The 26,257-nt window shown below is 39.8% G+C and overlaps 1 protein-coding gene across 5 annotated transcripts in view; it reads right to left on the bottom strand.

Moving 5' to 3' along the window:
• ADGRL4 (adhesion G protein-coupled receptor L4) overlaps positions 1-24,190 on the bottom strand; it is a 75,725-nt gene extending 51,535 nt beyond the window's left edge. For 2 of the 5 annotated variants that reach the window (XM_048312986.1, XM_048312987.1), the window contains exons 1-2: positions 23,560-24,190; positions 21,989-22,138 (exon numbers count right to left, since the gene is read on the bottom strand). In XM_048312986.1, the coding sequence (XP_048168943.1) occupies positions 21,989-22,138; positions 23,560-23,680 (271 nt within the window). In that variant the 5' untranslated portion in view covers positions 23,681-24,190. Of the gene's footprint in view, positions 1-21,547; positions 21,710-21,988; positions 22,139-23,559 lie in introns of those variants that run through there. The other 3 variants (XM_048312985.1, XM_048312988.1, XM_048312989.1) reach the window with 3 other exon arrangements.
• Positions 24,191-26,257: the final 2,067 nt, after the last annotated feature.

Below are 26,257 nucleotides of genomic sequence, written 5' to 3'. Positions count from 1 at the left end.
AATACAAATAAATGAATGTGGCAAGGACATCTCAGGCAGATTAAATAAGGCCACATTTTCCTAGTTCCACTCAAAATGTTTTTGTTTTTGCCAGCCATTGTGCAAGCAATGTCATCATCAAATCCAATGAAATTCACTTATTGAGGTGCTTTCCCCCTCAAAATGTTTCATCAATCATAGCCCAGAAGGGCTCTGTCATAGGATAATTGCAACTTGGCATACCAACAAAGAGCATCCCAAAGTCCTCAGCTTCCTTATCTATACAATAGACAGGGATGACAGCCATTTTATTAACTGAGATATTGTTACCCCCATCAGATAAAACAGCATGTTTTGTTGCTTTGATGTTTTCTGTCACCAGGGCAGAGCTGTCGTTTCCAACTGCATGTTTAGAGAATGGCTGTGGTAGCAGCTTATGTTCCCTCACAACACCCCTGCCCACAAACATCTCACAGAGTGAGCCAAGGGATGTACTAACGGCACTTTATCAGAAAGGAATGGGAAGAGCAAACAGAGTTTCTGCCACAGTAATTTCTAGCCAAGACATAATTGTGGAGTCATCTCATGTCTAAATAGTTTTCCTTGAGGAAGGAAAGATCACCAGAGAGTGAATTGCCTCTGAAAGCAGCCAGCTGAGAAGCCACCCAAAAATGATTTCAGCCATTCCACATACAGTATTATTAATCCACAGAATATTTAGTGAATTAAAATAACATTTGGGGTAACTGCTTACCTTTAATAATTTTTCACAATAACAACAATTATAGCACTCAGAAATATGTATCTTGCTTCCACATGCTTGGTTAGATCATGCAGACTTTGAAGGCTAGCTAAAGAATCTGACATGCAGAGCAATATGCAAACCCATTTAATTTTCTATTTAAATTCTTCCTGAGAGAGTGGACTTTTCTTGAATTTTAAAATAGCCAGCCTGTTAACCAAACTCCGAAGGTGGAAAAGTCTGCTTGTCGACACCAGGCTTATCTCGCTGTACTATCACTTGGGCAAAAATTATATGAAGTGCTGTAGACATAATTTAATAATTCAACATTTTCCTACTGCTACTGAAGATTTCCCATCTATACTAAGCACAGGGAAGTGCTCTGGACTCTCCAGTGGACTGCATGACAAATACTGTCCACATCTTTTACGCCAGCAGGGCTCTAGTACACCGCTTTGTGATGGGGGATGTTGTTGGAATGATAAAAGGAACAGCAAAATTAAAAGTCATTAACCCATCGGGAAATCTCATCTTTGGTGGCTACTCAGCAAGGGGTTGCCCCTGATAACAAAGAGCAAAGTAAGCAGGTGTAAACTGTTCTGGCAAATACCAGCATCTCTGTTGAGCTTCATAATTCCACACATGTCATGCGCCACTAGGGAGTCGAGGCATTTCCACTGATGCTCAGTCCAACAGCCCTGACATAATGACACCTCTCCCTGCTATGCCTCCACCTCCCCAACCTCCAGCCCCTAAGTAATTCCCAGATGCAAAAGGTACATTACTTCCTTCACACAGCAGTCTCCTTTCCATATTTTCAACCTCCATACATCCTCCTGAAGCCACCTCCACAACCGGAGGTTGTGAGCTGGTTGCGCCCTTGATTGTGTGACCTTAAGAGACTTACAGATTTCATTTTAATTTATTGACTTTCCTATAGACTGTGGGTGGAAGCCTGTGGAAGGCTGTGGAATCACTTAATCTGCCTTTGTCTCAGTTCCCCACCTACAAAATCCTTTCATTTACCTTGTCTGTTTTGATTTAAACAAAACAAGCTCAAACCCTTAAAGGTCACATTTGCTTTGATAGCAATATGAACTCATTTGGCACCTTGATCTTGTTTGGGTAAGCCTAAACCACATAATGAATCCTAAGAAATGAAACAAACTGAAACTTCCTTTCAAACACTGCTCTCCAGAATGTTTTTACTTTGAGCAAAGGATGGTACAAGATTAAGTTGCATAGTTAGAAATGTACCTTATTACCCCATTAAAAAGCAGAGCTAAAAAAGATATTCTGTCATGGATTTGAGTGGCTGGGAGGTTTAACCTTGAATACCCTTTTGATATTGCAGAGAAGTTACACGTTGCCCATGCTTGTCTCTAAGCCCTGTACTGTTGTTTCCCTTGTTGAGCACTGGAGATGATCTGCAGACACAGAGGTGAGGTCCTCTAGCCCAGTCAACAGATGCCCTCCCTGTAGTAACCTTCTCAAGCAGATTAAACCCTACTCTAAAGAAAAGTTCCTTCTCCTATGGAAAAAAATGTTCTAATGTAGAATTCAAGGTCAAAATTTCAGACAAAAAGAGGGTTGTGATAGTCTGTTTTGAGCAGAATTTCTTGTTATTTTTATGCATCAATGGGCACCTCAAGGCCAAAGTGCTCAGTCTTTAGAAATGCCTCCAGTATATGAAATGAATACTTTTACAATAGTCAGTATTTTTTTTTTACTTAAAGCTTTAGCTCCTGAAATCACATTAACAACTCTAATACTTAAAAGTATCATCAGCTCCTGGCAACAGAAATTTTAATCTACGTAAAAGAAAGTCAAGTATTTTCATGGTTCCACTTTCCTGTTTTGTAGGATAATGCATACATGAGGTCTGATTCACAGATACATAACTTGGTTCTACGAAAAGGTTCTACAAATCCAGTGGTCCTACCATTTGTCTCATGAAATTTGGTTTTTCAATTTTGCAGACACACCCTGGGCATACCACCTATCAGGTCTCTTGAAAATTAATAAAATATTGAGTTAAATAATGCCTCCTTTTTTTGTTGATGCATTTTTGAAAGCCTCCTCAAAAGAATGTAACAAATTATAAACTAACAATAAAGAAGGCAGAGACCAGAAAATAATCGAGCAAAAGTCAGTGGCAGGGAATCACTCATTTCATTATCCGTACATATTTCTTCAAACAGCTTCTGACACACTTCAAACTTGCAGCTCTGACTAACACCTACTGACAGGCTTAGCTCATGTCTGTCTACCTGCTTCACAGAGAAAATAACAGTCTAAGGGTCCCACCTTGCTGTCTGTATTTAAAAACATGGAAGCACTTACCCTTCCTGCTTTTTTTGTTCCTTCTGCTGCTGCTGCTGCTGCTCCCTGCCATGCTTTCTGCCTATACCCTGAAACAGACTGTCAGTGGAAATCTCAGTGCTGTTTCCACTTCCTTCTCATTTAATAACTAGTTCAGGAAAGAGGTAGTAGATTGGTATCTGGAATATTGGGGCTCAGGAAACTGCTCACCTGCAATTGAAATCTCGTGTGTGTCAGGTGTGATGAGTTCTGAGAAAAAAAATCAGAAACTTCCACAAATGAACTGCAACTGCCTGAGTCACAGCATGGCAATGAAAGGGGCTCTTAAATGAACAGAGTGCTACTTGGCCACTTATCAAGGATTATTCAATTATCTAATAATGAAACCTTTAGGTAATGAAATATTTTTTGAAAGGTGGAGGGAGAAAAACAACAACAAGGACTTTGCTCAAGCAGATGTAAAACTGATGCATCTGCCTCCCTCGACACCACCAAATTGGCTCTTTCAATATGTTTCATTTGTTTTCCTGCCAATTGCTGATCTCTCGTCAATTTACTTTCAGACTTGGAAGAAAATTAAATGGTTTGATGACATATTGGTATTTTATCTTTGAAATGCAAAATATATATTTCAATGATCTTAGAAATATTTCACTGCTTTGAAATCTGCAATTGTACAATGTTGGACTTGATCTCCATCTGGAATTAACTCCATCTAACTAAATGAAGCAAGGCAGTTTATCACAGCTGGTGATCTTGTCCATAGTTTTTTCATAGATTAACACAGAATATATTATATACTTATTTAGAAATATGCAGTGGGAAAGGTGGTGACACCCTATATGCTTTAGGCATGCTTGAAAATAACTATGCTAGATGATTGCCTAAAAATGCTTCCTAATAGCCTTAAATAGTCAAAATGAAATGACAGAACTGTCATCACATAGGGAAAGAAAAATGATGCCAGCATTAACTGCATCAGCCACCTGCTCCATATAGGTTATTAAAATGATGGAAACAGTATGTTGACTATTCCATATATGCAGGCTAAAACCCCCAGCAGGTCCAATGTTTCATAATACTAGTTGTAATTTACATGCCTATAATTTATACTATACTATAATTTATACAACATTTCTCAAAATGCTGGCTGGAAAAGACTGGCTACTGACTGGGGTACTCTAATTCCTTTCTCTGTGACTACTTCTTTAATCACAACTTGAAAAAATGATTTTGGCACCAAAAGAACTTTGACAAATGCCTGTGTTGTGCTTCTTGATATGCTCAGGACTGTCTTGACCCTGCCAACAATAAGGGGGGTCAGTCTTTATTTTGTAATGATGCCTCAGTTCCACTGGGAGCTCTTTGACAAGGGGTTGAGGTCCTATAAACACCTATGGGAGCTTGTGCTATGATCAACACAGCTGCAGTCACTTCTATTGAAACACAGGAAGAAGAAAAGAAGAGACATGTAGGTAGTGGCAATGTGCTCTTCAGTGACTGTGTTTTAGCATGAAGGAGTTTCGAGGCAGTCCTAAACAAACCTGCCCTCCCCTAGTCCTGAAAAACACCCCAATCAGCCAGCTGCAGGCAGAATTTCACCCAATCCCTCCTGTTGAGGCTAGTTCAGTTGGCAAGAGCAGTTCAATCACCCTGAGCACAGGAGTGCATCTCTCCAGCTAGGCAGTTAATGTCTCCTGTGCCAGTCTTGATTTCACGTTCCTGCCCTAGGGATGCCTAATGTATTTTATCCAAGAATTGTTTAAAGTAAAATAATCTGTCATATAAATGAATGAATGGAAAGAGGCTCATTTTAGGAGCCACTGCCACTATGGCTGACCAATATAGATGAAAGTGCTTACATTTAGGCTTTCTTGACTCAAAACAGTGCCTTCCCTCTCTTTATGCTAAGTTTACCCATCTGTAAAGCAGACACATTACAGTTTACCTAACTCAGAGAAATGAGATAATACAACTTTGGCAAAAGAAAGGCTCCATCACATTGCTTTACTAGACATAAAAAGGTAATATGAATATATGATTTTAAATCAACATTAAGATAGTGTAGACTCTGGGACGTTTCTGATATTGCTTTGGCTGGATAACGTAATTCATTTTTTAACAGGTTTCTTGAAGTGTTTGATGTTCCACAGAGCCAGCCTGTGTTACAAGATGTACATAGCTAATCTGCTGAGAAAAGAAATCATAAACAACACTTTATCCTGCATTATTTTATTCATGAGAGCATTTTTCCAATCAGTGCAATCCTGAAGTATGGATTGGATCTTGGGATCACATAGACATGCCAACACACCTCAAGTTAGTCTGCTTTACACATTCTTTATTTTGAGAGGAAGAAGGTGGTGCAAAATTTTAAAGGCTGCCATATCTGGTTTAAAACATCCTTATATTTTTTTTTCTTTCTTCTTTTGTTTTTGCATATTTTCATAAGGAAAAAAATCTCATTAAACTACTACCCATACTTTCCTAAGTGAGTATTCTGAGCAGGGTATTAATGATATTAGCAGTTAGTTTCCAGAGTGGAAATAACAACATCTGCCTCTGATTGTCCCAGCACAGGAAGTATGACTTTTGGGAGCTCTCAGAACAGGCACCCAGCACTGCCAGAAACAGGAATCTCTTGAGCAAGATTATACTGCTTCTTTTTTTTTCCAGGAGCTGGACTGAAATTTTTGTAATATGCACAAAGCTGCCGCACATTCCTTAAAAATCAGCCATCACATATTGTCAGTAGCATTGTTTTCACAGGATAATCCTTGTGATGTACAAAATGAAACCTGTTATCTCTTTGATGAATGCATTTTAAAGTCCAAGGATGAACATGGGTAAGTGACACAAAGAGAGTGAAGATTTGCAAGCAGTGACAAGAATTGACAGGAAGGAAAACTAGTGTCTTTTGAAGTGGCTTCTCAGAAGTCATCTCCCCCAAAAATTTAACTCTTCTTATCCACATTTGTGCAGTACATATAAATTAATACAAAAGCTTAATTAGCTACTATCTCTATAAATTATTTAAGAGAGGTAGAGCCCAAGGTCTTGCAGACATTGGCCAGAAGATCCTGTTAGACTGGATGCTGAGAGCTGTCTCCCATGACAGTCCTGGATACTAAGCCACTGTTAAATGTCTGTCTTGATGGAGATATATTTTGTATGTGCTTGAAACTGAACCATGTCACATATTTGGCAGGAAGTGTAATCCCTTCAGAAAGAGGATTTGATCCTCAGTGTGATCTTGCCATTTTCAGGCAGGAATAGCTCTTGGTAAAGCCTGTGCTAGGTCTGTCCATGTATTTCTGTTTTGAGTAAGGGACAAGCCCCAAACATGGGGCTATGAGAGCAAAACCTCCTGTCCCCACCAATCCACATGGCCTCGATGGCATGAGATGTCCTACAGATACAAACTGCACAATGCACACAAAGGATGCCTCCATCTGAATTCATGCAGAGAATTGCTGGATACTTTTCAAATTGTTTCCCAAATCCACAAGTGGCATGTGATGCAAACAGCAGCATCAGAAGAATCACTATGAAAGAGAGTAAGGCATGGCTCCTGGTTTGAACAGAATCAAACAAAAACACTGAATTAATGACAGCTTAGAGATCCTCCTTTAGAGCTGACAGGTCCAGAATTCCCCCATCAAGTTGATTCTCAGTTTTGAGACTCTCTTTGGCTTGCCCTTCTCCTTTCTTCTGTTCAGACCTCCCCCTGCTATCAGCTACACCATATCTTTCTGTCCTTTCCTTCTGACTGCATCTCCTAAATTGTAGCTAGTCCCATCTCTCTGCCTTTCCTCATTTTCAGGTGGCACTGCCCATATGAAATTACCATTGCTGAAGTATGAGTTGGGATTTACCACCCCCTTTGCCTGAAAACCTTAGCTGTGAACCTCAGCAATGGCTGAGAACATGATATATCTGGGATGTAGCATAGCATTTGATACAGTGGCTCACAAAATCTTATTAGAAAAATATCTTATAATGTCTTGGATAAGAGTGCTGTCATGGGGATTGCAAACTGGCTGCAGGAATGTAAACAGAGGATAGTGGGTCATGACAAACTGCACTCCACTGAGCTGTGAAGGGGTATCCAGTTGGGGTTCCCCAGGAGCTCCTTTTAAGCCCAGTTTCATTTAACATATTTATTGATGCCCTGGAAAAAGAGATGACCATTCTGAGAATTAAATTCATGGGTGATACTAAATTACTAGATGCTTTTCATATCAATTAGGACAGAGTTATTCTATAGAGGGAAAGCAGAGAGGATGGGAACAGGAAGAGTCTGTGACCAGACTCACCTATACAAATATGTGAGGAGGGGTTTTATGTCCCAACTCATAATAATGGGAGGCCACTGTAAGCCCAGCCAAAATCAGTTTGCCTCTGGTCTGTCAAAGGCTGAAGCAGAGAAATAACATTAAAATCAGCTAGGAGGTAATTATTAATTATAATATTTCTCCCAAAGATCCCAGATATCTCATTTTCTAGTCTCAATAAATTTCAATGTTTGGGGTTTTCTAAGATTTTGTGTAGTTTCATACTACAAAGTGGCATGTAGCAATGTAATACAAAGCCATGTGTCTCATATCAATTTATAATGTCTCTTTTCTGGGGAGAAACCAGTGGTAAAAATCTCACCATTTTCTTTTCATGACTTCTTTGAATGTACTATCAACATGATGAGAACAGAAGTAATAAAAATTGACAGAAGCAATAAGCCCTTTTAGGAATTTCACTCTCCACAAGCAAAACAATACACCTAAATGGAATCTGTCTAGAGATATAAAAGCAAAAATAAATTCTGCATGTGCCCAATAGGTCTTATGTTACAGAATCATAGAACCATCAGAGAATGGTTCGGATTTGAAGGGACCATAAGGATCTAGTTCGAACGGCTCAGCGATGAGCAGGGGTACCTTTCACTAGACCAGGCTCCTCATGAAAAATAAGGTTTTTTCCAAGCACTGTGCTCTGTGTGCTATGGAAACACCCATGAAAATATGCCACTGTCCTTATCTAGTTTAATGGCAATATGTGCAGAGTGCTTAACTACACCATACTTTTCCATACCAGATTGTGTCTTGCTCAGCACATATAGCTGGAGGAAGAAGGAGGAAGAAGGGCCATTCTGAGTGATGGCTTTTGTTTTCACTAGTTACAGATGATGAAGCCCTGCTGTCCTGGAATGGCTGAATACCTGCCTGCTCATGGCAGTGGTGAATGAAAGCCCTGTTTTTCTTTTCTTGTGTGCACAGCTTTTGCTGTACTTTTACTTTTCTGATTCTCTCCCCCACCCCACTGGGGAAAGCAAAGCAGCAGCTGTGTGGGGCTGAGTCACTGGCTGGAGTTAAACCATGACACACAAAAAGCCTTAACGTGTCAGCTAAAACAAAGGTGTCCATTAAAGATTAAGTTATTCCCTACTTTACTTCCTGACTGGTAACGACTGACATGGTAAACTGGAGCCAAATCAACCTAAGAAAGTGTATGTAACACACACGAAAGTCTCTTCAGATTGCGTTAAGTCATGACAGAGGATGATTTCAGCAGAGGAGTGAAAACCATGCCTGGCTCCAAGTACAAATCCTGAATGTTTGAAAATCTGATAAGAGATCATTTTAATCCACCTTTTGAAATACCTACTACTGCTAGTGGCTACTATTTTTTTCCTGTAAGTATTGCCAAAGAGACTACTTAGGAAGCAAGGTTAAAAATTTCCAGGAGGAGTTTAGTTGTAGTACTATCCAAGTAAATATAAATTTTTGATTTTGTACAATGCAATTACTTGTGTGACACAAAGCACTAATGTGTGGATGCTTTATTTTTTAATGGAATGTTACACCTAAAAATTCTTAGGACTGGCAAGGGAAAAATCCCTGGGCCTAAATCTCATTTGGTGAAAGCTTGTGTAGTAACTTTGAATTTAGAGAAGGCCTTTCAAATATGATAAAAAGTTTTTTTAATGGGTCCTGTTATAATTTTCTCTCGTCTCGAGAGTTTAACACATCTTTTCAGTGGAATATTTGCAGAGATTCTTCCTTGCTCCAAAGTTTCTACAGAAGTTAAACCCAAATTTGCCTAGAAAAGTTACGTTGAGCTAGTTTCTGGCAGCAATCCAGCAGCATCTTTATATCTGCACAGCATTGTGATTATCTCACAAATTCACAATACTTTAATTCTGAACCCTACTATTTTCCATAGAGGCAATATCTTCAGTGCTAGTCTGAATGCTCTGAATGTTAAGTGTCTGGATCTGGCTGGATTCCCTACATTTTTTGTCTGTGAACACGTAGCACATGGCTCTTGATTACTACTTTTAAATTGATCTGTGTCTGCTATGAAAATATATTGCTTCATAAAAGTCTTTCAGGGTATCAGCTTCCAAATTAATGATTTTTCTCTCAAGCTCTGACTTTGAGAGCTTACAGTACAGAATCGTGCAGTCCAGCTACTTGAATCAAATTGAAATCCATCCATCTGCAATTCAGATCCAAATTCTTTCAGTGCTCTTGGCTCATCTCTAGGTAAAGAGCAGCTGTTGTCCTGTTAAAGTGACTGTAAATAATTCTAACTTCAACAGTGAAATTCACCCCGCTTCACTGGGGACCACTTATCCCCAGGATGCTCCTGGGTTTGGTCTTCAGCTGGTGGAGGCTGCCTACTGGTGCTGCAGGGGTGCTGCTTTGCAGGGTCTGGCCCTGGCAGAGGCAGTGCCAGGAGATGTGGCAGCCCTGCAGGGCCGTGTGCCCTCCTGGGGACACAGGGATGTGGGGACATGATGCTGAGCCAGAAACCCTGATTTGTGCTAATTGCACAGGGTGCTCACACCCATACAACACAGGTGAGGAGGGGAAAAAGGGTTTCTTTCTCTTATTGTTTTGTCCTTTTTCATCCCCAATAAGCCTGTCACCGTGTTTTTTAGGGGTTACATGTGTTCTGCAGCACAAACAGTGCTGCACCAAAAAGAGGCTTGTTTACAGCAGAGAGTCAGTAAAGTGTTTAAAGGAAGAATTTTCCAGTAAAAAGAGATGGGCCCTAACTAAGAAGGAAGGTACTAGTTAAAGCAACTCTATCAGAATAGCAGATGAATCACAATGTGATATAGCACTATTTGAAAGGATGTTTTGAATGGAGCTGTCAGCAAGTATTTTAATAGCAAGTCTTCAATTTCTGCTTTATGGGGTTTTTAACCACCAAGAAGAAAACATAAGTAACAAGGAGGGATTTAGGAATTGTTTAGTGCTTGGCTGTTCAAAGAAAGAAAAGAAGCCTCCACATGCATTGCAGCTAATGAAAATTGCCATTATGGGGTTTTTTAGTCCATTTGTGAATGCTAAACACTGTAATAATGCAAAGTCCTTATGATTTTCTAAATCTTCTCAATAAGGAGGATATTATCTACTTATTTAATGACCCAATCTCTAATGGCAAGGAGCTGCTACCACCAGCAGCTCCAGCTCATTCACATAGCTCCTCTCCCTAATTAAAAGGTCTTTACAGTTAAAAATAAAGAAATAAATCAATCAAAAGCCCAAACTGCCATCAGATGATAGGAAAATAAAAGGCACTTCAGGGACAGATTTTCAATTGCTTGGCATCCACAGCTGGGAGTATTCTTTTGAAACAACCCAGTCCTCCTTTAGGCACCTCCGATAGAGCCAGACAGTTCAAAAGTGCTCAACATATATTTCTTTGGAAAATCCATCCCTAACTGTGGCTTTGTGTCCTACAGCCATTGTGACTAGCAAGACCCAAACGTAAGTCACCTACCTCCCTGCTGGAGGAATGTCATCAGCATCACCCCTTCTGCAGGAAGCTATAATAAAATACCTTACTGTACTCATCTGTGCTCTTGCCACTGCTTGCTGCTGCAAGAACACAGGCAGCAGGTCTATTTTTACCATGCTGCCAGTGAAAGCAGCAATAGCTGTGCTCTTGGATTTCTCTTGCAGCACTCGAAGCCAGATGTCCATATTGCGGCACAGACTCCTTACTAGCTCGAATATCAAGCTCAAAATGGAATGTTGCTGTCTGCATGGCATTCCTTGAGGGTAACATGCCATTGCCAGGCTAAATGTTTTCTTAATGGTCATCAGTCTAAGACCAAAACTTGAGTTTCAAGAGCAGTTTGGAGCTAATGAAGCTGCACTATCTTTCTCTGAGAACAGAGAATAAAGCCCAGAGGTTTTTTAGCACATCCCTCCACTCAAACAAGAAGCATTTGGTGGTATTAACATACTACCTGTTTATTCAAGAGGAAATACAAAAAGTTCAGTTAGCAGTTCTTTTTTTCTGCAGTCTACAGCTGTGTAAATATTATCCCAGTCTCTCCTTTGACATCCACTTAAATCTCAGGCCTTGTGTGCAAAATGATACCAATGGAGCTCAACACTTGTGTACCCCACTGCTGTGTCCTGACACACCTAGGACTAAATATTTGACTTCTGTGAGACCAGTGGTGTCATATAATACATCCCTGAAGTGACCTCATTTTCTAAAGACAGCTTTACTAAGAGTTTCCTAGGTCTTAACCATGGAGCTGAGTATGATGAAAGAGTTACGGAATCACCATACCAAGATTTGCATGACAACACTGAAAAAGAAGCCAAATTGTAGTTCTGCATTGTTTACAACTGTCACCCTGCACAGTTTCTATTTTGATCTGCTCAGATGAAAAGCTGTGTTAAGTTTTAGAAACTTCTCATCTCTGTTTTCAAGTCACTTTTGAAGGCTATTTGCCTTTCCCATTTTCTCTGTGGTAGCTAAGGAGACGAAAGTCTTTCTGTATGCACCAGATATCCCTTACACAATGGGAGAGAAATACTGATATTTTTGTATTGCACAGTGGTCATATTTATGAATTGATGCATGCTTCATCATAGCTCTAAATAATGGAACACTTTGGATAGGAACAAAGGGCCTGAAACTGTTCGTCTGAGTACCTCCAGCTTCCTCTCCCTTCTGAACTCCTTACGGGCTGATTTCGGAAAGGTAGAGCTTCCTCAGGATCAATACTACCCATGAAAATGATTTATTCAAGAGAAAAAGTAAGGCAAAGCCTTCATCATAATACAATTTTCCACCTACTCCTTTCCCATCACCACAAGGAACAAATGCAGGACTCAGAGTTCCTATTTCGGCCTGCAGAGCTTAGCTGAACTTCTCTTTCAGTCCATGCCAACATCCTGAAGTTTCTCTGGCATGTCTTTAGGGCCTCTGATGTTACAGGGATCAGTGATGAAGACTGCCATGTGATGCATAGATTATTGCTGCCATAGCTCCCTGCCCCCCATGACACTCCCAATGCAAACTGTGAGACAAAGCTGTGTTACCCTCAGCCCTTTTGAGCTTTGGGGATACCCAAAACCCACTATAATGTTGGAGGGCAGTGAAGATTACTGTACCTTGTCCCAGCTGGGTACTGAACATGAGAAGACAGGACAATGGTTGTGGGAATGGACCCACAGCTCATCTGCACAGATGGGGCAGGAGAGAAGCAGTGGTCTCCTAGTGCAGGATGAACTCACCTTTTCTCTTAGTCTTCCACTGGTAAAATTCTGGGAATGAAACCTGCAATACCTCAGACTAATTTCACATTTTTTAAAATTGAGATTCAGACACTTTGCTGCAAATAAAATGTAAATATATAAACATGCAAGTCACCACCCAAGCTTATGCTCTCCCTCACTGTAACTTATGTAGATTGCTGCCTATGTGCATAGCTTTCATTACAAATAAAACATAAAAGCCGGTGCATATCCTGAAGAACTATTTTTCTTTATTGCAACAACATTACACGAAGCCTAGTAACATAAACAAAGATTAGACTTGGCTGTTCTGAACAAATAACCGTTTATTGTCAAGGCTTTTCAGGAGCTTTCATTTTCCCTTTTGAAAAACAAGGTCCTGTGCCAACCTAACAAATGTGTAACATTAAGTAGTAAGCAAAATAAAGGGACACCCTGCCAGACTAGTTTATAGACAACCTCAGAGTGTCACAGCTGTACATGTCCAAGCTAAGACAGAAACCCAGTTAAATGAAGCAGACATATTAAAACTCCACCAGTGGAGTCCCTTGGGACATCGCTGCTGTTCCTTAATGTTGCAACCCGCCTTTTGAGCAGGAGGATACACAGGAGGAGCAGTCCGGGGGCAGAGCGGTCCCTGCTGCTGGAACAGCACACAGCAGAGCACAGCCAGAGAAGCTTTCCCCTGTTTCCCATCCTGGCACAGTGGCAAAGAGCACAGGACAGAGCTGTCTCAGCCCTAAAGGAGCAGCCAGGTTTGTGATGGGCAGGTGGAAGGAGAACCCCCTGAGCCTCAGTGTGTCTGCTCTGGCTGTGGTACCGCAGCTGGTGAGGCTCTGGCCTCTGGTGCTCCCTGAATGTTAATTCCACCAGAATTCTCCATTTTAAAGCAATTGTGAATCTCCTAAACCCAGCCAGAAGTAATCACACAACAAGCTATCCCTTAGACAATGAGCAGAGATTATTCAGCTTCCTTGTACCCCAGTGGAACTGCAGCTTCCTTCCTGCCTGTGATTGGGGCTGTGATTAACCGCACAGTTCAAGGTGAAAGAAGAATGTGGTTCCAGGCATGTATGGCTTTCTTTAACCTCAGCAAAACACAGTGCCAGATATTTCAATTAGTGTGTACCAAGGTCACAAAATCAATTTCTTATCACCAAAAAACACACATACTGTAAATTTCATTTTCAAGCCACAATCTCTAAATTAAATCTGTGTACCTAAAAAATATACAGTACAAAATTGAAGTCCTTCATCCCCCTCCTTCTCCTGCAGCCCAGCAGCATTTTCACAAACATCACCTGTCTTTGTGCTCTATATTTAGAGCACAATGTTTGGTTAGATTCTAATCTTCTTGGAGAACGTCATTATCTCTTTCTTTGGCAAATAGAGGCCCAAAGTGTCAATTACTTTCTTAAACTCTTTCATACACACAGGGCTGAGCTGGGTTTGATATTCTGTCTGCCAACAGCTCAGTCGGCAATTTTTCACAGTCATACACAGAAAAATTGTGCACCAGCATATCATCCTGGATAAATTACACATTTCAAATGTGGTTACATACAACTTCACCACTCTTGACCAGTATGTTCTGGCAGAAGAAAATAAAACCCAACAATTTAAAAAAAGGCAAAAACCCCAAAATCCTAAGTGGAACACTTTTCTGCAATTGAACTCTATGAGTTCAGTATAGAGTCAGAGAGAAAAAAGTTAAATGAGTGTACAAGATTAGTGGGATATTATACGTAAATCAGCATAGCTGTGCAGAAATGACATAATCTTTTATGTGTGTAATTCCTGATGATACATCCCTTCTTCTGTGGGTGACACTGACTTCATAGCCCCAAAGGCAGCTCAGAGCCTGATGGCTGCAGCAGCCCCTACCATGGGCAAGTCTGGATTGAGAAGTCTCAAGGAAATGGAATGCATGGAAGCAATTTCTTTACAATAAGTCCTGGTCTTTCCTTAGCAAAAGCTAATTTTGTCTATACAACCACAGAATGAGTAAAACTGACAATTTTGAGATTGCCTTACATTTTTTTCATAGAAAAGTCTGCTTTTTATTCACATGCCTACCTATACACAGCTCCCTGTGTACATGGCCTTGTGTATTTAATACACATGTATGAGTAGACATGTTCAGGAAATACTTTTCATCCTTTTACTTCAAACCAGTAAGTGAGAAGAACATATTGTTACTGTTGGATCTCCTGGGACTACTTCAGATGTTAGAGACACAGGAAGGGAATCATATCTCTGGTAAACAGAGAGTAAGCAAACTCTGACATAATAAGTTTAAAGCTCCTTAAATGAATTTTCCCACATCCTCTAAACTTGTAACATATTGATTCCTAGTACATAAAGCAGGATGAAAGGAGTATTTTCTCAAGAAAGGAAATTAGCATTATTTGGCAAGGGTTAAAACACATTTTGAATTAAACAAGTAAGAAACCATCCAAGTGCAGATGATCAGCCTAAAAGTTTGGGTAAATTTTTGAGAGAGATAAATAACTTTTTTCTACCACATCATCTACACACATTTTAAAAACTCTTTTTAGATACTAACAGGACTAATTGAAAAGAGAGTCTGGATATGATTAAAGATATAACAAAAGGAAGTTTTGTTTCTTTCTGGTCCTTTCAAAAATGCATTACTGCATTTTAGTCATGCTCAAAGTACCATTTCAAGAAAATGTAAACAAAAGACATGGAAAAAATAGAGGGGCCTTTTTTTTTTTTTGGCTCCAATCTGTGGATGTAATGAGTCTATCTAAAAAGTCCCTGAAATGGACTTTGTCTAAGGCTTCTTAAAGTTAGTGTCAATCTTACAAATGGTTATTGTGGGCTGTGTCTTCGGCCCAGGTGAACTGTGTTTTCTGGCAGTAGGGAGAAGAGCTAACCCTCTGAAGACCCTCTCTCATTCGGGTGGGAAACAGGGAGGGATTTTTTTCATATGAGAGAGAAAACCGGATTTGACACTTTGGATGCAAAAAATGTTTTGAGTCAAAATGTCTTGGACTCAGCCATGTACAGAGGTAAGACAATTGGAGTGAGACAGCCTCCACCATGCCTTATTCAACAGGGTTGTATGACTGCAGACATCCTGCACTGCTTTCTTTCTGACTCATGTTCTCATGCATCACCAGGCACTCTTGTAACACATGCTCCCCTTTCAAAGGCCTGAACTACTCTCAAAAAAATTCAACTAAAATATAATTTAAATAGTAGCTATCAAAAGTAAATTCAAGGCTACAGAAGCTGTTTTGACTAATGCTATTAGCCAAGGGTATGGCTATTTTCAGGAACATAAACATAACTCCATCCTTTGTGGCTGGAAGGCAACCATACAGCAGCTGGTTAGTCCCCTGCAACCTACAGACATCACAGACATCAAGCCCTTCCCAAATTCCAAGAAAAGTGTGACATCTTGCACATGAAAAGGCAAAAGCCATACATAAAGCTGTAGGTCCCCAAATGGCCAGGAACCTGCTGAGTTAACATTAACACCAGCACTTTCCTGGGCAAGTGGACTGTCATGCACCAGCAAATCAAATCCTCCCAGTTAATTTGTCCAGAATTTCAATTGCATGATTTGCCTACAGTTTTAATCTGGAATGTGAAATTGAGATAACTCAGCTGGGTAACATCTCACAGCTCAGCAGTCAATCTCTGCACTTCAAGAGAAGTGAAAAAACATCCAGCTACATTATCACCAAAGAAGACATAAGGGAAGAAAACATTCTGTCCCCTGAAGAGGAACCCTGAGGCCACAGGCTTAGTTAAATATAATACCTAAATATGCAACAAACAGGGAGGTGCCTCCTAACAAATCTTGGGATAACCAAAATGCCAGACACCTAAACCTGCAGTAGGAATTCTGAATTCAAAGGTGACTCCTGCTCTTTCACACAGCCCACACTGTTTTTACCATGCTCCACCCCGAAACCATGTAAAAGCTCCAGCAGAATATAGAGGCAAAGCAGCAGAGATTAGGAGATGCAGGAGGAGAAGGGGAAAGGAAAAATGGTAAGGAGTATGTCAGAAGGGCTGGGAATTAGTGGTCATCTTTGGCCCCCTGTATAGCACATTCCAAGTTTTCCAAGCTGTCACACGCTGAGTTGAGCCCTGTTATTAGCATTTGGCTAAGGCATATCTTTCTCCTGCTGTGCTATGTTAGAGCAGCTGCAATTTGCCTTTTTATAGCTTGTGGTAACTGATAGCGGTGAAATAAATTTAGGAAGTGTGTGGATTGGATCTTCCATATCAGTGATTTCAGACTATTTGGTAAACACAGAAGTGACATCCAGTGATGTATGCCTGCTGGTAACAAAAAAAAAAAAAAAAAAAATTCTCCTTTAGTGAACCAGCACTTGAATTAGATAATTTTCTATTGAAGAGCACTTCTGGGTAGAATAAAATGATTATACACAGTGGCTTTACAGGGTCATTTTAATTTGAAAGCAAAAATCCCTCAAAACAATACACAAATTGGGTGCTGCAGGATGGTAACAGTGACACCAGTGAATCCAAACAAATTCAGTGACTGCAATAAAAGTCAATGGTGGGACTCAGCAATATCACGTTAGAACAAGGAACTGAGGTCTTACAGGAAAACTCCTTTTTATAGCTGGCAAAAGCCAGAGAGTTGGTTGTCTGATCCTCCATAAAACAAGAAAATATGTTTGTGTTCAGATATTGAGCATGCTTTCAATTTGATTCAGCTGGATTTATACAAATTGCCCTGTGTTCTAACAGGGATTTTGTATTTTGATACAAAACACCACTTTTCACTGAGGTATTTTTTACCTCTGTACAATGATAAATCCTCCCACACTGCACTTCAGAAACAGAGCTACTGCCTTACTCCAACAGAAAGTTTCCCTGACAGCCTAAGACCCCGCTCAATATTTCTGGAAGAGCTGTAACTATTTTACAAGTAAGACTGATTAATCTTGCAGTGTAATTTGCAAGTGACATTTACAAGGGAATATTGTGTAGGGATATCTGGGAGGGATATTGTGTTCAGGCTTTTCCTGCTTGCCTGCCTACCCTCCTGGAACAAACAGCACTGCTTCATTTTCCTTCCGTATTTTACAAAGTTAAAGTAAACACTGTGATCACACTGTTTACTTTAATTTCCTGCAGTGTGCCAGCAAAGCAGCAAATTGGCAGTCAGCAATCAAGAAGCAGCCAGCATTGAAACAGCAGAGCTGCTTAGGAAAGCATCACTGATGCCAACTCATTTTCCCCTTTGTTTTAAAAATAAAATATTGGCTTCTATGAAGTTTTACTTCTACCCCTATCTTTTCTAAAGGATCTGAAATTTTGTTTGTTTCCTTTAATTTTCTTTTGGAAGAAAGCTGGAATTATGAACAACACCTAATTTATATGTCCAACTCTTTTTATATAAAGAAATGCATTTACAACTATGGCAAATATATTCTATTTATCTGTAAAAAATCTGTGGCATTTTTGCATGAAAGGAAGTTAACTTGTCTATAAATCAGTTGTTTCTGGGTATATCTTTATTTTTTATGCCAAGAGCTTTAGCCCATGTTACTTCAATTAGGTGTGTGGTACTGTCAAGCTAAAGCCTCATGCATTACGTACAGAATACACATCTGCCCAAGAACAGTCCTAAAAAGCAAATAGATGTGCTATCAGAGGTCATTCTCTCTCATCTAATACTACATAAAGCAAGGAATATAAATACAAAAGAAAATGTAAAAAGACTGGGATAGTATTTTGTACCTCAGAGGTGTAAAGCTTGACAAGGTGACTCATTTATGGCTTTCTGGAAGATCCTGTACAGAGGGAATTTATTGCTATGTAGGCTATAATTCCAATATATAAAAGAGGCCAGATACCACAATCAGTTATTCTCCTGACTATGTGCATTCCTGCACATATTCTTGCTGAAGACAATGAGATTATGAAGAGGATTAGCTTTTTGTTAGAGTGGCCAAAGTATGCCTTCAGAAAGTCCAAAACATGACCTAATTTAAAGTGGTTGAAATCTTGTGGGAAAGATTGTAAGAGGATAATTATTTTAAAAGCCATGACTTTGACACCAGGAAATTAAATTCATATCTATGTGTTTTTATCTATACACAGCAAATCCAATAATCTTGAGCTCTCTGCAGTCACTTAGCCAGCTGGCAAAGGGAGCAAAGTCAAAACTAACAAACCCCATTCCTAAGGTATGTTGACATCAGTGATTCATGATTCATCAATAATGGTGCTAGGAAATAAATGTAAGAGGGCATTATTGCCTTTTGCAGCACAGAAAACCCAAGGGAAAATGTCTAAGTGTGTCACATTGAAAAGACAGGGCTAGCAAAGAAATAACTTTTACAAGTATTTAAGAGGTGTTACAAGCAAGTGAAAATAGAGAAACAAATGTAAACCTTTCAAAAACTGTAAGAATGTAGCTATAAATAAAAATGAAGAGTTTCTCAGCTATGAAAGTTTAAGAGGACTAACCTGAAAACTAACACTTTCTGTTCAACACGTTTATAAGGAGAAAGAATTTGAATTGCTTGTTTCAGAATAAAGTCTCAAAACAATGACTGTTCTGCTTTAATTGTCTACCAGGATAAGCACAATGAAGAAGCTGGATCTAAGTTATGCAAAATTACTAATGTTTTTGGCAGCAATTATGACTCTGACAACCCAGCTAAATAACTAAAAGGGCAAATATGTAAACACAATGCACTATATAGGCTCTTTAGAAAATGCCTGTATTAGCACATAATTGATGATCTCCTTTGAAGGTGACTGCACTATCATTGTAAAAGCCCAAGATTATTAACTGAATAAAAATGGGTAGCTATCTCTAGAACAGCAGATACACCTGCTGCTTTCGCCACACAGAACAGCAAGATCTCATACATCATTAAACAACTGAGGCTTTGCTTTACGTTTTCACAGCTTTAAACTATTTATGATAGGGTGTAGCCTATATTTCTAATCCTTTATAGAACCTACCCAATTAAAATTCTGGTTACTTTTTTATGCCATTAGAGGACTACTGCACAATATTAATAATGCACCGTGTTACATGCTGCCCTAGAGAAACATTGTCTCTCTTTCAGGGCCAGCAGCCACACAGTTCTGATATAAACTTTGCTGCTTTGCTGGAGGGTAAGTGACTTTTGTGGCTGTTGAGGTATTTTACCAGAGAAAATGTTGGTCTCCTGACATGAGGCTTGCTTCAAACCATTGCCACTTAACTGCAAAGCGCCACAAATACATCTAGTATCTTGTTTGCCTGGACTGACATTGGAAATTTTATTTTAAAGACTGAGTTTTCAAACACTGGGTATAATTCTTAATAAAAAATTAATGGATTAACAAGATTTGTGAATGCATATTTCACTGCACTGAATTTTCTTTAAATGCTCAATAAATGTTTTTATGAAATTTGAATGTAGATTTCTGTAAGAAAAGACAGATAAAAGAGAAAGTAAGAAAAGGTACTGTATGAGGAAAAAAAGCATGGAAGGTAAGATAAATCTGTGCTCACAAATTTGGATTTAATAACATTATAATGGGTACATATATAATGGAGGGATTTAAGAACATCAGTCATGGCAGTGAGAAAACCAGGTATATTTACTGCAAATTTCATTGATGATTCATGATCAAAGACTTTCTAGACCAGTACAGACAATGTAGTGGGTGCCAGATGCTACTAGGTAAGTAAATGCTAGTTTGATTTATTCCAGGTAGTATTGCTAAAATTGACTTGGTTTTCTTCTTTCTCTGCATTATTCACAAATGTAGGCCCTTGACTCTGCAAACATGATGTGCACTTATCGTTCAAATCAGCTGACTTTTTCATGGTACTAAAACTGAACTAGTGCAAGAGCAAAACCAGTGTTGTGAAGGCCATTTCTTAATTTCTTTTGAACAGCTTGATAGACAAATAATGATTAACCTATCAGGGCAAAGATAACACTAAATTCAAGAAATATGTTTAGAAACTACATCAAACTTGATGCAAATAAGAAACTGACAGAACAATGTTTGTTCAGACTTTAGAAGGGAAGGCAAAGGGCAAATAATAATGCTGCCTACACTATCTAATGGGAGGTCACGAGGGCTTATGGAGGAGATGAAGCTAAACTATTATTAGAAATGTGGTAAGTGCACATGGGAAGGAACATTTACAAGCTGCAAACAAAAAACCTCAACCAGACATCAGAAAAAATGTTTTCACAATTATGGTGGTCAGAAACTGAAACAATGGCCCAGAGATGTGCAGGTTTCATCCTTGGAGATACTCAAAACTCAGCTGGCCAAAGCTCTAAGACACCTGCTCTAAGTTTAATCTGCTCTGAGAGGGGAGCTGGATGAGATGACCTCCAGAAGTCTCTTCCAAACTAAATTATTTTATGATTTTTCGATTTATTTTTTATTATTTTAGCTATCTATACTTCTGTTTAAACATTACCACCTCATAAAAGCGTAGACATGTTTCTTAGAAAAATGCCTTTGCATTTCTAAATTTTCCTAAACATACTTCCAAGCACAGCATGGCAAATGAGCTATAAAAATCCAAAATACCTGTGGGCTGCTTTCCTGTACTCATACCAAACCAAAATGTTCCTGCTAAGCAGTAACTGCTAAATTTCCCAAAACGCTTGAAACACAAAAACTGACCTGGTAGATGGTTGCTACTCATAACTACTTCTCAGGGTACTGAAAAGTGACAAGATTCATATGAATTTCAGCCTATCTGCAGCTGGACATAACCATACCTAACAGTGAAAATAAGTATTAGAGACATTCATAGTAGAAGAAAACTCAAAAATGAAGGCAGGAAAAACATCCTTTTCTTTGGATGAAAGATAGAGTCATCCAAAAGCAGATCCCTTAATAGGATTTCTGGCATATTTCTCTTGCAAGAAGCTGTAGTAGAAAAATCAACACTGGCATGTCTCTGTGGCATACACACCTCCTTGGTTTTCTAGAGCAGTCCAGGAGCTGTTATTTGATGGTGATCAGCTGCTGGGAAGAGTGGCCAAGTGCTGTGTGTGTGGGGCAGGGAGCTGAGGGCTGTGCAGTAGCCACCACAACAGCCGTAAGCTTCAGAAATCCTGAGTCACAGGGGAAATTGCTGAAGGTAAATCAGCAAAGATGCATTATCAACTCTCATGGAAAAGGAAAGCTGGAAAACAGGTCATACACAACTGAGATGCATAGCATGCTGTATCAAAACACTAGGCTGAGCGTAAATGGGACAATTTCTCAAAAAAGGGTAACGTTTTTGTCTTTGAAAGCATGTTAGTGTACGACACTGTTGTGACATAAAGTTTAATCCTTGAACTAGTGGGCTCTTGAGTAAGTTTTCCAAGTGAGCATATAACAAAAAAACATATAGGTAAAATCTGTTTACCTTTACACACTGTTATGCCATTTCCTGTGTATCCTTGGGAACAATAGCAGCCTGTTGTCCCACCCTGAACTTCACACCTGGCGTCTTTGTGGCACGTCATGTTGCAGCTTGGAGAAGTGCAGCCATAGTCCAGCAGACTGGAAATCAGAACTGGAACAAAGGAAAATCAGACTTATTTTCATTGTCTAAAAACTTTATTCTGAGCTCTGAGCCAAAGGTTTCCACAAAATGGGTGTATTCCAGTAAACTTAACATCACAGACTCAGCTGTACTGCATGATAGGGAAGAGCCACCAGCTACAGGGGTTTCTGTGGTAAAACACCAGACACGGTAGATAAAGAACTCTAGTGTGTTCTTAACCAGTATAAAATTGGTAAACAGCTTAGAAGTTACTCAGTGATCTAGGGGAAACATTTGGATGGCTTTCAAAGCTCTCTAGTAGTTTCCAGTAAAGCACAAGCATTTATTTGCACTCTGAATTATGTATTGAGCATAATCCAAACTGCCCTACACCTCCGAGGGAAAAATACCAAAGAGGGTTCCCCATAGCAGACTTCTTATTTTTATAAACACTCCCATACTTCTGTAGCTAACACATAGGCATGGTCTGGTAGATCAAGATGAAATATCACATATTTACAGCATTATGACAGCGCAGTTCAAAAGTTATTTATGGTGTGGCAAATTATTTAAATTTAATCTCTTAAAATACCATAACTACTTTCCCATTGTATGAATGTATATGGTTTTCAATACAAAGAAAAAAAGGAATCTCTTATTTTGAGAAAGCTTACAGATCACCGTACTATCACACACACCCAACAGATAAGATATGAGGCATTTAACTCAGAAGGGAAAGTAAGTTTTTTACTTTGTAGTTTATAAATTTTTAGCAGAACGTAGTGAAAGTTGCAGAACACAGAGATCCTACTGAATGCTATCTTCCCCTGCAGTTCTGCTTTTCCCTACCTAAATGTTATTCTGGATATTTGCTAGCCTAATGTTACAGTTTCATTGCCTCATGAAATCTCACTGAGATGCTGTTTTCTTAGACAAATTAAGACTTCATGAAAAATTCAAAAGACTGAAAATTACAGACAATTTTAAAATAATTATATATAATCCAAGTCAACTTAGTGGTCAACAAATTTCACATTTGCTCTATGTTTCTGAGAAGAGAGATCTTCTTCCACAGGGATTAAAACAGAAACCTGTGGGATTCTGTTGTCATTTTACTGTTTTCAGCATGTGAAATCCGAAAATTTCCCAAGCAGATGGAGAGAGATAAGGAAAAAAAAACCCAAAACCAAATGCACAGAAACCCACAAAGTTCCTGTCTTTTTCAGTACAAAAGCCACAGTGAGATAGACAGGTGTTTTGGGGTTTGGCTGTGGGATGGTACTAACCATACAATTACCAAATCCAGTAGCAGAACTGATCAAAGCTACAGGGACTTCCAGTCCTGTGTATCCAGCAGCTTTCAACCATCCCCGATATAATAATTTCTCCTTGCCAGATCCCACTCCATTCTCACCCGCCACACGCTCCCCAGAGACAGAGATTTCACCTACCTAGGAATGGAAGCAGTTTCATTGGTGATGCTGTTGCTGTGCCGTGCCTGGTGCAGAGCCCCTGTGTCACAGAAAAACCTTCCCGCTTTAAAATATCTGACCGTGTGCAAAATACGCACATATGCCTATCAGGAAAGTGGTGTCCTGGTGCAGGGGCAGCCCTGACACTGGCTTTCGTCCCAAGCCTCACGCTTCCAAAAGTTCCTGAGGCTCACAGGTAGGACAGGAAGGGTCAGGAGAGGCTGAGGACCTGGTCTTCTGGCAAATGGGAAAACAATGAGAAAGTAAAAGGGAAGCAAGAGGCTGCGTCTTGCAGAGGATATCAGAGGGGTGAGGAGGTTAGAGGAGCATGGAGCTGTTTGGGAAGTGGCTGGGGCAGGGGGAGGGTGCAGCTGGAAGGGGTGACTTCAGCCTGCTGGCAGTACAGGAGCAGCAGCAGCAGAATGGAGCAGGTGGAGCAGATGAGGGAGGGTGAGGAGGAGGTGGAGGAGAATAGTAACTTGCTCAGTGTTTATGAGCTCAGAGGTAACGGTCTACATGTTTCCTTCCACCTTTTTCCTGCTGACATGAGTATATGTTAGCCCTGAGACTCTTTGTTTGGAATCAGTCTTGGCTAACTTCTGTTGCTCTTACTGCTGTCTTCAGTTTTGAGATGGATCTTTACTACAGTCAAGCAATGTTGCTTTAAGGTTAATGGAATGTGAGGGAGGTACAGGAAATCTCTGAACTCGGCTTTGTGAGGAAAACAAAGACATAGACAGGGAGGAAAGAGGCAGGAAACTCGGGAACTGAAGGAGACCAAATTTCTATGAGTTCATGGGTTGCGTAATAGGACATATTCAATATAGCGTTTGGCATGTCTTTGTGCTTGACATGAGAGCAGTTTTGTTCTCATTAAGACATCCTAATGACACTTCAGCATGTACTTATATCATGCTTGATATGGCAATATTTTCTCTAATCTTGCCATGGACAATGTGCCTACAGCCTTTTCCCAGCTTCCTGGAGGTGATGACTCTCATGTTGAAGCATTGTAAAACAAACAATGAAATGTGCCTGTCCTTATAGATGCAAGCTGAGGGACATGCACAAACAGCCATGCTGCTGGGAGAGTGGAGAATCCCTCTAAGGTAAGTAAAACACATGAGGCTGTGGAATGTCACTGTGACAAAACATATCATGTCTGACTAAAAAGTTTTGAGGCTGGGATTTTGGTGATGGGAAAGCGTCAGTCTGCTCTTGGGAATTATCTCTAGATGTGGCAACATTTTTTTGTAAACTTTTTAGTATCTATTTGCTCACCACCATTTTCCAGCCTCATGATCACTGCTGGCTGAAGTTCAGTGGGTTAATCTACTCAAGCCAGGGAGGTGTGAGGCATGTAGAAATAGCACATAGGTGTCTGGTTGGCACAAAGTACCTCTGGAGCACCTTGGCAAAGAGAGAGGAAGCTCCAGGAACCGGATGTTAATTTCTGATGAACTGCAGAATAATGAACAAAGGGTCCAGGTGTAGGAAGACCTTTTTCCCTTCTGTTTGACTTTGTGATGGGGGGAGAACTTAAAGGGTAAGAGAGGAAGGGACCAGGAATCAGTTTGTTTTGTTACGTTTTCCCGTAATCTAATGCATGGAGACACAGAGGAACAGAAAATCAGCTGACCTGAGGACAACTTTGATCTGCACATCCTGCCCTTGTGCTGGCATGTGCTGTACTGTAAGCTCAGCTGGTGTGTACTAACTTACAGATCCTGCTGCTAAACTTCAGTGGACTAATAGGGGCTGAAAACCTATAATGCAGAAAATATGTCATTGTTCCATGTCTTTTTACTCCCCAAAATCAAGATAAAAGGTGATGAGACTGACAGCTGGTCTGGGGGTCTCACAGTCAGACCCGAAACCAGTCAGAATTTACCTGTGAGAATGTTACAGTGACATTTTGCAGCTTCAGTGAAACCCACAGAGGAAGCCAAGATAATCAACAAGAGAAGATGTTCTTGACACAAGGGGAGGATGTTCTTGTTATGGGACATTAAGAGTGCACAAGGAAGAACTTGTGGATAATATGTAGCAACTATACTTTTGCTTGCAGAGCTGATTGTTTTACTGCTTGAGTGGTCATTGTTTCTTAGACATCCTTGTCATTGTTTGCTAAGCAGCCAATCTCAATTAGGCCACAGTCATTGTGAAGAGGTATAGGAGTAGAGAAAATAAAAAATCTTTCTACCTCTCTTGACTATGGATTACAACTAGCGTGTGCTTTTATGTCCGCCTCGACAAAAGCCACAAAAACATTTTAACATTAAGCAAGAAAGCAAGAAGTTACAACCTAAGATTCAGGTCTTAAGAGCAGGAAACATATTTTTTAAACGTCAGAGATATATATTTCAAATTTGTCTAAACATCAGCTTTCTGCGAGGGGTGTCCAGATAGGCTGGTTGGAGAGCAATTTCGCAACCTCAGTGAAAGTAAATTTATCGTAACAACTTTAATTCCTTTTCTGATTCAAGGCCTAAGGACACAGAAAAAATTGTGCATGACTCAGAAAGAAACAGCATAATCTTACTATTGGAAGACAAATGCCTCCTTTTCTTTTTTTAGAAAAGCACTCAATAACATCTTTTCACTAGTCATTGATTCAAACTTATAAAGGGGTCTATGCCAATCACATCAGGATATTTTCCATCTGGAATGGTGTTGT

Source organism: Corvus hawaiiensis, chromosome 9, assembly GCF_020740725.1.
Source record: "Corvus hawaiiensis isolate bCorHaw1 chromosome 9, bCorHaw1.pri.cur, whole genome shotgun sequence".
Lineage (NCBI taxonomy): Eukaryota > Metazoa > Chordata > Aves > Passeriformes > Corvidae > Corvus > Corvus hawaiiensis.
The sequence above is the reverse complement of the archived record's forward strand: the minus strand, read 5'-3'. Positions and strand labels throughout refer to the sequence as shown.